At 43.9% G+C, this 12,897-nt stretch overlaps 1 protein-coding gene across 2 annotated transcripts in view; it reads left to right on the top strand.

The window, feature by feature from the left end:
- The window catches only part of TBC1D14 (TBC1 domain family member 14), a 70,989-nt gene that overhangs the window by 50,781 nt on the left and 7,311 nt on the right, over positions 1–12,897 (top strand). For both annotated transcript variants that reach the window (XM_071556845.1, XM_071556846.1), the window contains 2 exons: positions 395–523; positions 3,488–3,597. In XM_071556845.1, coding sequence (XP_071412946.1) covers positions 395–523; positions 3,488–3,597 — 239 coding nt within the window. The remainder of the gene's footprint in view (positions 1–394; positions 524–3,487; positions 3,598–12,897) is intronic.

The following is a 12,897-nucleotide window of genomic DNA, read 5'->3' on the forward strand; positions in this document are numbered from 1 at the left end:
GAAAGAGGAAAGTACAGGCTTTGTCTCTGGGGTCCAGCTCCAGCTTTCCACAAATAAGGGTGTACATGACCCATCTCTAGGAGAAAGGGATTACTTAGAAACAACTTATTCTTCAAAAAAAATCTTTGTTCTGTATATTTGCTGTCATCCTAGCCTGTCTGAGGAGTTTTACAGGGAGCCTTTGAAAGAAGGCAACACAGGGATTGTTGGCTTCCATGCTCTGAACATGCAGTGCCAAAGGTCATGTGGGTTAAAAAAATCCTGCTTTTATGAACGTTTCTCAAAATTCAGCAGCTCAGTGAGTGCATTAAACACTAGTGAGCACAAGGACAAAATAAGGCAGTGTTTTTGGGAGAATACAGTCACTGCTGAGTGGTAACTCTTCTTTCTCCAGGTACAGGGCATGTCGTTCATAGCAGCAGTGCTGATCTTGAACTTGGACACTGCAGATGCCTTCATTGCTTTTTCTAACCTTTTAAATAAGCCCTGTCAGATGGCGTTTTTCCGTGTGGACCATGGCCTTGTGAGTATGCAAGAAAACTGTAATTGATGTGTTGTGGGGAATGTGTAGGGAAAGTTTTAGAAAAATAAAAATTGATTAGCTCAGAAGCTTGGAAAGTAAATCAGAATTTATTTTAAAGCAGCACACTTGATAAGCAGCAAAACCCTAACACACACAGGTAGATCCCCTCAAAAATGCCAAACCACACCAAAGATCATCCCATTAACATTTTTGAACAGGCAGGTGAATAAATTTTTGAGCAGCTGTTTTATGATGCTCAGAGAATAGTTGTAAGAAAATTATTGTAGGTGGTTTTTAACAGCGCTGCAGTTGGAAGCTGAAAACGCCTCAATACTGGAAGTGTCTTCAAGGTGCTTTTTGTCAGTCTAATGGGTTGCTGAACACAGACTGTTGCAGGGAGAACCGGGTTTCCCATAGGTTACTGTGGCAGCTGTGCTGGGGTCCATCAGGCTCCTCTTCAGAGGAACGCACCCCTCAGTGGGAGCTGATTGCCTGTTTCTCTTTGGAACATCTACAGTTCAGTGTTAGCAGGTACCCTGGGCTGCTGGTCTGTTATAGTAAAATAAGGCACATCTCCTGAAATGTGGTTTTAATTTACTTTAAAAGTATTTTTGAGTAAAATGCATGGAATTCTTTATTTATTTCTCACCCTTTAATGCTATGAAAATAGGACCTGTTTGTCAAGAGTTCAAGTGGGAGGAATTAAAGCAAAGGAATCAGCAACAGTCACTCATTGCTTAACCACTGAGACACTAGAGATCCTACTATCAGTTTTTCCTGCTGGAAAAGCAGTGTGTAATTCCCTGTTGCAGTCCCTGAATCTCCCGAGTTGTAAATGCTGTGAGGAGATGTACCACAGTGCAGACAGCACTGCTGGGAGCAGTATCAGCCACCTCCATTATAGCACTTGTAGAAAGAGGACATGCTTATGCATTCAGTGTAATTGTGGTTCCTGTGAAGATGGTTTGGGACTTAAATTGGCTAGAATGAGATAAATATTATTTTAGCTGAGAGAATTGGAGTTTGGTATGCTCTGGATAGTGGTGTTTTGTTCTATTAGCCTGTCCAAATAGAGGCTACGTGATAAATGTGTGCTTACAGAAGGGCAGAGATGGTGATACATGAAATGGTATTAATATACTATGAAAGCAAAAGCCATGATTTAACATCCCAAGGAAAATGTTGTACCTAATATTTCAATGAGAATAGTGACACTAAAGTGAGGCAGTTTTGGCTGCCTGTGGTTTTTGTCTTTTTGTCTCAGTTTTACAGCTTAATAAGCAAATGCTGATTTGTTGTATGATAAATGAAAAAAATTAAACCACCATAAGTTAGTTGTGCAACTAATAGTAATTTTCACTGATTTATCATGATAGCTTTTGTTGGGTTTATGATGTTATTTTTTAATTAACACTAAATAAGTATCATGTTGACTGTTGATTAGAACAAGATAAATACCTGTACTGCTGCCCATGTTACTGCCAACAGATGTGATTGTAGCAGTTTTGTCTAAGGTCCTGTCCCTGAAGTGCTTTTGACAGTAAGAGCATCAGTAGAGCTGTCCTGCAGTGGTGCCAGCATGTTGGCAGGTCACTGTGAGAGCAGAACTGTCTGATGCATTACCTGCTTCCTACATTATGCTCACAGAGCTCATGGGTGTTTGCATCTCCTGCATTTAAAAATCCACACTGGGAAGCTGTTTCAGGTGCTCAGTTCTCTGAAGTGGGTTCCTGGAATTCTGGTGTTGTGTTTGACATGAAGCTGTTCCTCAGTAGCTGATGATTCAGAGACTTCGTGTCACTTCGGTTGTTTCTGTAGCAAACACCCCTCTCTGGTTGGCTCAAAGCCTTATACTGACTACCAGGCTCAGCTTCATATTTGCCATTGTTAATGAACCAGTCCACCATCTGTCATGTCATTTAGAGGAAATAGGGAAAATTTCTGTAAGGGCAATTAAAAAAATTGGGGAAAAAATGGGAAACAAACCTGTCATCCTTTAAAAGGATTTCAGACAAAAGTCTCCAAAAGGATCCTCTCTTACCTTTATTGTTGTGGTGTTTTGGGGACAAGTGTGCTTTGAAGAAATCACGGCCTTTCCTTATTGCTTTTATTGAGATATTAGTTAGAATTACTGAATCATTCAAGGACTTTGCTGAACTCTTCTCCCAGTAGTATTGAGGGTGGCTAAATAACCTTTTGTTTTTAACTCTTAGTTGAATTGGAAGATTTGTTTTTTCCATCCCCTCTGTTACAAATTTTGACTAAATACTTAAATTTTAAAATTGCATAAAAGTCTTTTGTGTTAAAAGCAGTGCAGTTCAGGGGTTATGATGTCAGACAGAGTTACAATCTATTTCTCTTGCACAGGTGTTTTTGTCCCAGTCTTGGAGTTTTTTGTTTGAACTTCATCTTTTCCTCTCTGCAAGAAATGAGTTACCTAATTTTAAAATGTATGGTATTACTTTGGTATTAGAATATGATGAGAATATTAGAATAGCCTTGGTATTAGAATATGATTTATAACTGAAATCTACTGGACCATTCATTGTTGCTGTGGAGTATCAACATTATTTTAGTTTTGTGTTTCATTATGTTCCATTGAGTCTTGGATTTTGTTCAGTATAATATTACATTACTGCCACAAGCACGAAAAACCATTCTGTTATATTTATTTTGAGAAATTGGCAAAAAACTTCTCTCCTGCTGGTATTTTTCTTTCCAAAGGCAGCTGGCCAAGACCTAAACCAATCATTATATTGTTTAGTATGAGAGTGGTATGTAGGGTGGATCTTAAACTCTTCATGTTTGCAGATGCTGTTTTTTATGCAAATGCTTAGCTCTTTATAGTATCATGTAATTCATCTCATCCTATTTCAAAGAGCATTAATCCAACAACAGATAATACATTTAAGCCTGTTAGTAACACAGCTAACTGCTTGTTTTCTCCCTGTTATATTTTCCTAGATGTTGACTTATTTTGCCGCATTTGAGGTATTCTTTGAAGAAAATCTGCCAAAGTTATTTGCTCACTTCAAAAAAAATAACCTAACTCCAGACATCTATCTAATTGATTGGTAAGACATTGAAAGTGTAATTACTAATGTGCATACTAACATGTAGCTCCATGTCAGTATTCATGACAGAAACTGGAATGAACTGGTTTAATATTCTTTCAAGATAAAGGCATGATTTTTTTTGTTCAGTACTTGGGTTGTCAATCTGAATCATTCCCACATACTTCTGTGATATTTAACATCTGCCTAACCTTTATTATTGTACTTTTGTTGGATTGGGAGCTTGTTTGGAAATACTGCTGTATAGAAGTGTGTATCCATATTCAGTGCCTATGTGGATTATCTTCTGAGAAAATCTGTTTGTTTTTGTACTGCATGTGCAGGTGTGTACCAGGGTTGTATATTCAGAAAGCATTGCTAGTCTTGCATTTGAAAAATATAGTTTGTCCTGTACAGAACAGGAAAAGTGTAGTTAAAACTTTTGTCCATACATCACAAGAGTAGAAGCTACAGAAAAGCTATTCCACTTAGCAGACAGGCAGTTAGTCTTTTTATTAGGTGAAATGCTTTCCTTTTTAGTGTTGGTACACTCGGAACCTTTTCCCTTAGCGAGGAAGAAAGACAAGGATCTTACTTGGATTTCTGGCGAATTTCGGTGTGGTATTAGGCACTTCAAATTGAATGTTTGCATTTTTCCCCATCAGAGTTTGGTTTGGGGCAGCTTATTTTTTCCCCTGAGCTTGATAAGTTATTGTTGTGGAAGCCATTTGTGCCGTTAATGCAATTCTAGATGAACCACACCGGCAGTATCCTGATCTGTCAGACCTGGTTGGTAGCACTGAACATGCTGCTCGTCCATTAGACAGAAATACATTCAAAGGGTATCAGTCCAGTGCAACAGCTTGAGGTTTGAATACATGAGTTTTCATAGGATCACGGAACTGCTGGGGCATTGGAACAGGCATTGGAGATCATCTAGTCTAAACCCACTGCTCAAAGCAGGGTCAGCTAGAGCAGGCTGCCTGGGACCTTGGCTAGTTGGGTTTTGAATATATCCGAGGAAGGAGATTGCACAGTCTCTTTAGGCAGCCCTTCCAGTGTTCAACCACCTTTGCAGCCAACAAGCTTTGTATGTCCTTAGGTTTAAGTGGAGTTTCCTGTATGTCATTTTGTGCTTGTTGGCTTTTGTCCTTTCACTGGGTACAACTGGGAAGAGTCTAGGCCTGTCTTTTTAACATCCTCCTACCAAGTGTTTTTGACATTTAGATCTGAGCCATCTCTTCTCCAGCTAGACAGTGCCAGCCTGCTCAGACTCTCCTGTGCATCAGGTGCCCCAAGCCTTTAATCACATTCCTGGTGAGCTGGACTTGGCTGGTGCAGAAAAGCCCTTCTTGCTGTCATTAACATCTATTGCTAGATTCAACTCCAGATAGACTTTGGACTCCCAGCCCCTTCTGTGTATACTCAGACGACGTCTTTGCATTTCTCTAGGGTTACCTGCTCCTCCTTCAGCCTCTTTGTGCTTCCTCTTTATATCTGACTTTTGTCAGGAAGTCCTTGTTTGTCTGTATAGGCTTCCTGCTGCCTTCACTTGAGTTCCTTGATTTTCATACACTTCTTGCATGAAGGCTGATGGAACATGGGCTTTGTGTGACTTGGCTTTTACATTGGGATTAAATTTTAATGCACCAGGAGTAGGGGAATGAGAGGGTTCATTTCTCTGAACTTTTAAGGAGAGAAATAGCATCAGAAGGATTTTATGACTGAGGGCTGAGAATATTAAACTGAACTATATCTATGTGCAGAGTATGGAAAAAGTACTAGGAAAGGATAAAGGGAAGAAAGTGAGCAGAGACTGGTGTGTTCAGTGATAAGAGAAAAGGTGTTGAAATTGTATTGCCTCAGACAATGTTGTGAAAAGCCTGTGTGTGGAGGAAGGCAATTGAATAAAAGGGATATCAGAATAAGATGACTGTAAACATGTGGGAAAGTAACTGGATAAACAACATTGAAATTACCAGGTTATTGTATTTTTAATGGATAATAATGTCAAGAGCAGAAGGCAGTCCAGAAAGAACATTGGCCTGTTACATCATGGGGGTGGTCACCTCACAAACAGGGACAGACCAGGCAGAGATGTTTAATGATTTTCTTTGTTTTGGGCTTCAACACCAGCAATGGGGTTTGGGTTGTCCCAGAGCCCTGAGCTAGAAGAGCATGGCTGTGAGAATCATAAAATCCCAGTCGACCCTGAGCTTGTGTGGGATTTGCTGCTCCAGCCAGATGGTCTATGGGGCCTGATGGGATTCATCCAAGAATGCTCAAAGAGCTGGCTGATGTTATCATGAGGCCTCTCTCAATGATTTTTGAATGGTCTTGGGAATCTGGAGAGTTCCCAGTTGACTGGAAGCTGGCAAACATTGTCCCAATTTTCAAGACAGGCAAAATGGAAAACTGTGGCCTAGTTACCCTCCTAGTTGATGTAATGTGTTTAGATTTCAGTAAAGTTTTCAATACTGTCTCTCACTGTATCCTTCTGGACAGAACATCCAGCACAGCTGGATAAATGTGTCATTTGGTGAGTGAGCCGTTGGCTCATGGGTCGAGCACAGAAGGTGACAATGAATGGGGTGACATCAGACTGGTGACCTGTCACTAGTGGAGCTCACAGGGTTCCATCTTAGTCCCTGTGCTCTTCAACATTATAAGTGACTTGGATGCGTGACTGACAGGGATGCGAAGCAAGTTTGCAGATGACACTGAAGTGGAAAAATCTGTTGACTCCCTCAACGGCAGGAAGGCCCTGCAGAGAGACCTCAACAAATCAGAGGGGAAATCGCCAACCTTACGAAGTTCAACAAGGGAAAGTGCCAGATTCTACACCTGGGATGGGGCAACCCTGGATGTTCACAAGCAGTGCCATGGAAAGGGACCTGGGGATCCTGGTCAATGGCAAATTGAATATGAGTCAGCAGTGCCCTGTCAGCCAGGAGGGCCAATCCTGTCCTGGGGGGCATCAGGCACAGCATCACCAGCCAGGCAAGGGAGGGGATTGTCCTGCTCTGCTCTGCTTTGGGGGGGGCCTCACCTGCAACATTGTGGGCAGTTTTGGACACCACATTATAAGATACTGAACCATTAGAGAGTGTCCAAAGGAGGACAGTGAAGATGGCGAAGTGTCTTGAAGGGAAGTGTGTGAGGAGCAGCTGAGGGCACTTGGTCTGCTCAGCTGGAGGAGACTGAGGGGAGACCTCATTGCAGTTAAAACTTCCTCAGGAGGGAAAGAGGAGGGGCAGGCACTGATCGCATCTCTGTGGTGACCAGTGACAGGACCCGAGGGAATGGCCTGAAGTTGTGTCAGGGTAGGTTTAGGTTGCACATTAGAAAAAGACTCTTTTCCTTACAGGGTCGTTGGGCACTGGGACAGGCTCCCCAGAGAAGTGGTCAGAGCACCAAGCCTGACAAAATTCAAGAGGCATTTGGATGATACTCTCACGCGCATGGTGTGATGGGGATGGTCCTGTGCAGGACCAGTAATCCCTGTGGGTTCCCTCCACTCAGGTTATTCTATGATACCATGGATACTATTAAACTATTGTTTAATTTGATGCTGTCATAGATACAGTGTTTCTTAAGTAGGAGAAACTAAACCCAAGCATTTTCATGGTGCAGGCATGTTAATGTCATGCTGTTTAACTTTGAGTTTTACATTGTAAAGATGAAATCTTGAGGAACAACACCAGAAATAGTTCAGGATAACAAAAAGTCCTTTTATAAATACATTAATAACAAAAGGAGGGGCAAGGAAAACCTCCATTCTCTGTTGGACTTGGAGGGAAATATAGTTAAGGAATATGAGGAGAAGGCTGAGGTACTTAACACCTACTTTGCCTCAGTTTTCACCAGTAAGACAGGTGGCCCTCAAGACAACTGGGCTCTGGAGCTGGTGGACAGGGAGAGGGAGCTGAATAGCCCTCCTGTATTCCAGGAGGATATAGTGACCGACTTACTGAGCCAGCTGGATCCTAACAAGTCTATGGGACCAGATGGGATCCATCCCAGGGTGATGAAGGAGCTGGCAGAAGAGCTTGCCAAACCGCTCTCCATCATCTTCCAACAGTCCTGGCTCTCTGGGGAGGTCCCAGATGATTGGAGGTTGGCGAATGTCACCCCAATCCACAAAAAGGGCTGCAAGCAGGACCCTGGCAACCACAGGCCTGTCAGCCTGACCTCTGTGCCTGGCAGGGTTATGGAGCAGTTCATCCTGAGTGCAATCACACAGCACCTTCAGGGTGGACAAGGGATTAGACCCAGCCAGCATGGGTTTAGGAGGGGCAGGTCCTGTCTGACCAACCTGATCTCTTTTTATGATCAGGTGACCCACCTGGTGGATGAGGGGAAGGCTGTGGATGTGGTCTATCTGGACTTCAGCAAGGCCTTTGACACTGTCTCCCAAAATATACTCCTGGAAAAGCTGGTAGCCCATGGCTTGGACAAGTGTACCCTCTCCTGGATTAAGAGCTGGCTGGAGGGTCGGACCCAGAGAGTGCTGGTGAACGGAGCTGCATCCAGCTGGCGGCTGGTCACCAGTGGTGTTCCCCAGGGGTCCGTGTTGGGTCCAGTCCTGTTTAACATCTTTATTGATGATTTAGATGAGGGGATTGAGTCCATCATCAGCAAATTTGCTGATGACACCAAGTTGGGAGGGAGTGTCGACCTGCTGGAAGGCAGGAGGGCTCTGCAGAGGGATCTGGATAGACTTGAGAGATGGGCTGATTCCAATGGGATGAAGTTCAACAAGGCCAAGTGCCGGGTCCTGCACTTTGGCCACAACAACCCCCTGCAGCGCTACAGGCTGGGCACAGAGTGGCTGGAGAGCAGCCAGGCAGAAAGGGACCTTGGAGTACTAATTGACAGGAAGCTCAACAGGAGCCAACAGTGTGCCCAGGTGGCCAAGAAGGCCAATGGGATCCTCTCCTGTATCAAGAATAGTGTGGCCAGCAGGACCAGGGAAGTGATCCTTCCCCTGTACTCTGTGTTGGTGAGGCCACACCTTGAGTACTGTGTTCAGTTCTGGGCCCCTCAGTTCAGAAAGGATATTGAGGTGCTGGAGCGAGTCCAGAGAAGAACAACAAAGCTGGTGAAGGGACTGGAGCACAAGCCCTATGGGGAGAGGCTGAGGGAGCTGGGGTTGTTTAGCCTGGAGAAGAGGAGGCTCAGAGGTGACCTCATCACTGTCTAGAACTACCTGAAGGGAAGTTCTAGCCAGGTGGGGGTTGGTCTCTTCTCCCAGGCACTCAGCAATAGGACAAGGGGGCACAGGCTCAAGCTCTGCCAGGGGAAATTTAAGTTGAATATCAGAAAAAATTCTTTCCAGAGAGAGTAATCAGGCATTGGAATGGGCTGCCCAGAGAGGTGGTGGATTCACCATGTCTGGAGATTTTTAGACTGAGATTGGATGTGGCACTGAGTGCCATGATCTGGTAAATGGACTGGAGTTGGACCAAGGGTTGGACTTGATGATGTCGGAGGTCTTTTCCAACCCAATCGATTCTATGATTCTAAATAAGAAATGTAGAAAAAACAGACTTTTCACAAAAGGTTGAAGGTTTATGTTCCCTTCAGCAATTTTACATTGATAGACTACTCTGTTGTATTTCCTTGAGTAAACATTTATGTGATTAGTTGTTCTCTCTTAGCACATTTATAGGGGAAAAATAACGAAACACAAAAGCAAAAAAAACACCAGAAGAAGAAAAAATTACTGAGTTGTGAGAAAAGAACTGAAGTGATGAAGTATGTGTTGAAGTGTTGTTGAAATGTTGAAGCACATCAAGTCCCCCTTTTGTTCCCCCTGTGGGTGTTAAGAGCATTTGAAAGAAGCTTCAGTGAGGAGTGACTGTGTATGGTGCTTCTCGAGGTCTTTTTATCTGTGGTCTGGCAATCCCTAGCATTTCTTGCTGACTACCTGCATCCATATTCAAGATGTTTATTTTAAATCCAAGGACAATTTACTGTGTTCCTTCTGTCCCTAGAGAGTCACAACACTATGACCTTGCACAGGAATGCAGGCTGTTCCAGATACCTGCCCAGTCTGGTTTTAAACTTTTTTTACGCTTGTCTTGAGCTGGACAGTTTGGAGCACTCTGTCCTTAATTTTGTTAGTGCAGGTTGTATTTAATTGTGTAAAACTTACCTATCTCATTTAAATATATACATGTACATGTGTGTAAGTGGATGTATATGTGTGTGTGCATACACACACATACTTTCTACTTAAAAATACTTTGATCCTGTAGGAAGCAGACTTAGATTTTTTTTAAATCACTAAGGGTGACAGCAGTGTGTTTTAAGTCAGGGAAGAATAAAGTAGTGTCACTTTGAGTAGGCAGACATTATGCTTGTAGGTAGAAATCTCTGTGAAACAGCCTTGCTCTAACAACATTATTTTTATTTAAATGCACATTTGTTCTGAGCCCCAGAGGGATGCCTGCTGCTATTCTGGTGCCTGGTGTAGTTACTGTGCAGCATGTGTGCAGTAAATCCCAGCTGGTGCCAGCTCTGGGAGGGCTCCAGTAGCCAGGACTGCACAGACCAGTTGCTGGGAAACCCTCCGGCTCCTGCCACAATTACAGTGGAATCACCAGTCTCCTTTGTGCTTCCTCCTGTAAGCAGTGCTGCAGGGAATGGCACTGAATGTGGTGTCCTTAAATCATTTCTGAAGGGATATGTGTTCCAAGAAAAAGAAATGCTGTGCATGTCGATGGTCCCAGCTGTGCAGGGGATGCGCTGCTGCGCTGGGTTTTCTTGGATAGAGGATTTAGGGAGGGAACCACCTGACCAGTTTAGTTCCACCACTGCCTTCCGTGATGGGGAAAACCCCAAGGTACAGTGACATGATTATCAGAGGATACCTGCCAAAAGTAAGGCATCTTTTTTGAAAAGGACCTGTGTGCTTCAAGCCCAAAGTCCAACTGATAAATCTTACAGAAAGAATTCAAAGGCTATACAAGTTTTTACTTTTTTTTTCATGATATTATAAAGGGGATCAAGTGTGAAAGAGTTGTAAAGAGCATCATGCTGTCAGGTTCTCAGAGAACAGAGGGGAAATAGTGTGTCTGAATAGCCCAGTTTTGGCCTCTCACTGTCAGCTGATGTTCTGCAGGCTCTTGTGAGCAGAGCATAATGTGGATTTGCCAAGGACACATGCTGTCTATTTATGGCCTGCTGCTGCTATACAAACACCTCTTTATCCCTACTCAGAAAAATGATTTTGGCAATAATTGTAGCCAAAGGCTGTGTTTGTACTGATGGATTGATCAGTGGTTCTTTAGTATTCCATGGACTGTGATTTCGTGTTTACAGAGCACACTTTCTATTGACACCATGTACTTGTTGTGATAAAGGTCCAAGCCACTTTGTGTGGTCATTTTTAATGTGAAATATTCATAAGCTTGGTCTCTCTTAATTAAAAGGATAGTCCATGTCATGCCAATAACTCTCCACTCCCACCCAAAAATGCCACTTAAGATGAAATGTTGAATGCATCCCTCCTCATCAGATTAAAAATGGACTGTAATTCTGTCTAAAGTTTTTGGGGCACATCCTGATTTTTTGGATTGGAATTCTTACCGGCCCCCAGAAGATCCCAATCCTAGCCCAATTTACAGCACGCTTATCCTTATGTTGCTGCAGGTTGGGATGGAATCATGTGAAGGATTGCACTGCTGTATAGTACTTCCAGGTGAGCAATCAGGGCTTTTTGGATGCTTCTGACTGGTTGGAAGTTGCTTAGGAACTCACACAGTGTTTGTGTTAGATTGATACATTTTACAATGCAGATTTGCTGAGTGCTAAAAAGTTGCTCTGTTGCAGCCAGTATTTTATATTGCATATTTGCTACTTTTTTAGTAAGGAACAAAATAAATACTTCCACTTTTTTTTTAAGACTGTAATGATTTAGAAATTTACAGATACAAGAAAAGAATGTGTAATGCAAGAAATACCTCAGATCTTATTTGCATCAGTGTTGTGAGATGCCGGGCAGTTAAATGCCTCCCTGACATCCGATCCCGTCAGATCTCGGAAGCTCGGCAGGGTCAGCCCTGGATTAGTACTTGGATGGGAGACCTCCTGGGAAATGCCGGGTGCTGTAGGTTCTAGTTCTGAGGACTTCACTGGCACTGTCCAAGCTCGCTCGGCCGTGGCAGATGAACCTCAGGACTTAAATGGTGGGGCCAGTTCTGCACACGCTGAGCCTCACCCAAATTCCACTGCACAGGCTGGAAGGGCACACCCACGTGGGGACAGCCCTTCCCAAACCTCCGTTCGTGAAGTTTGGCCATACATTGTGAGATGCCAGTCTGAAATCTGACATACCTGTCTGCATTGCTCTTGGTAATGATACCTTATGAAGAGTTTTTAATTAAAACAGTAAGAGAAGAAAGGGTAGGGGGCAAGAAGGAGCAATGGAATGAAAGCACAGAGCTCTGAGTATCATTGTAGCAGTGCCTTACTTTCTGGGTAATATAATACTGTGTCGTTGCTTTCCCTGTGAGCACCTTTTGAGGTGCTGGAGCAGGTCCAGAGAAGAGCAACAAGGCTGGAGAAGGGACTGGAGCACAAGCCCTATGGGGAGAGGCTGAGGGAGCTGGGAGTGTTTAGCCTGGAGAAGAGGAGGCTCAGAGGTGACCTCATCACTGTCTAGAACTACCTGAAGGGAAGTTCTAGCCAGGTGGGGGTTGGTCTCTTCTCCCAGGCACTCAGCAATAGGACAAGGAGGCACAGGCTCAAGCTCTGCCAGGGGAAATTGAAGTTGGACATAAGAAAAAAATTCTTTCCAGAGAGAATAATCAGGCATTGGAATGGGCTGCCCAGAGAGGTGGTGGATTCACCATCTCTGGAGGTTTTTAAACTGAGATTGGATGTGGCACTGAGTGCCATGATCTGGTAAATGGATTGGAGTGGGACCAAGGGTTGGACTTGATGATGTCGGAGGTCTTTTCCAACCCAGTCGATTCTGTGATTCTGTTCTATAATTCTATTGAAGACAGGAGCAAGCCAGCCGGGACTCTGTGCATCTGCCTCAGAGCAGGAGCATCTGTTGCTTCTTTTTTCCCTCTTCCAAAGAGAGGGGCCAGGAGCGTGTCCCTGCGTTCCTCTGACCCTGGGCACCGCTGTGGGAGTCGGCTGTGCTGTCAGCACCTGGACTGGGGTGGGTTGGAAGGGAGCTGCAGACAGTCATGCACAGCACAGGCAGAGCAGGTCGTGTGCAAGCAGAGTGTGCCAGTGCTGCTGAGTCTCTGCTGCAGCTGGTTCAGTCCAGCAGCTGCTTTATTGTGTGAAATTTCAGCTGGGGTC

The sequence above is a fragment of the Pithys albifrons genome, chromosome 5 (assembly GCF_047495875.1).
Source record: "Pithys albifrons albifrons isolate INPA30051 chromosome 5, PitAlb_v1, whole genome shotgun sequence".
NCBI classification, from domain to species: Eukaryota; Metazoa; Chordata; class Aves; order Passeriformes; family Thamnophilidae; genus Pithys; species Pithys albifrons.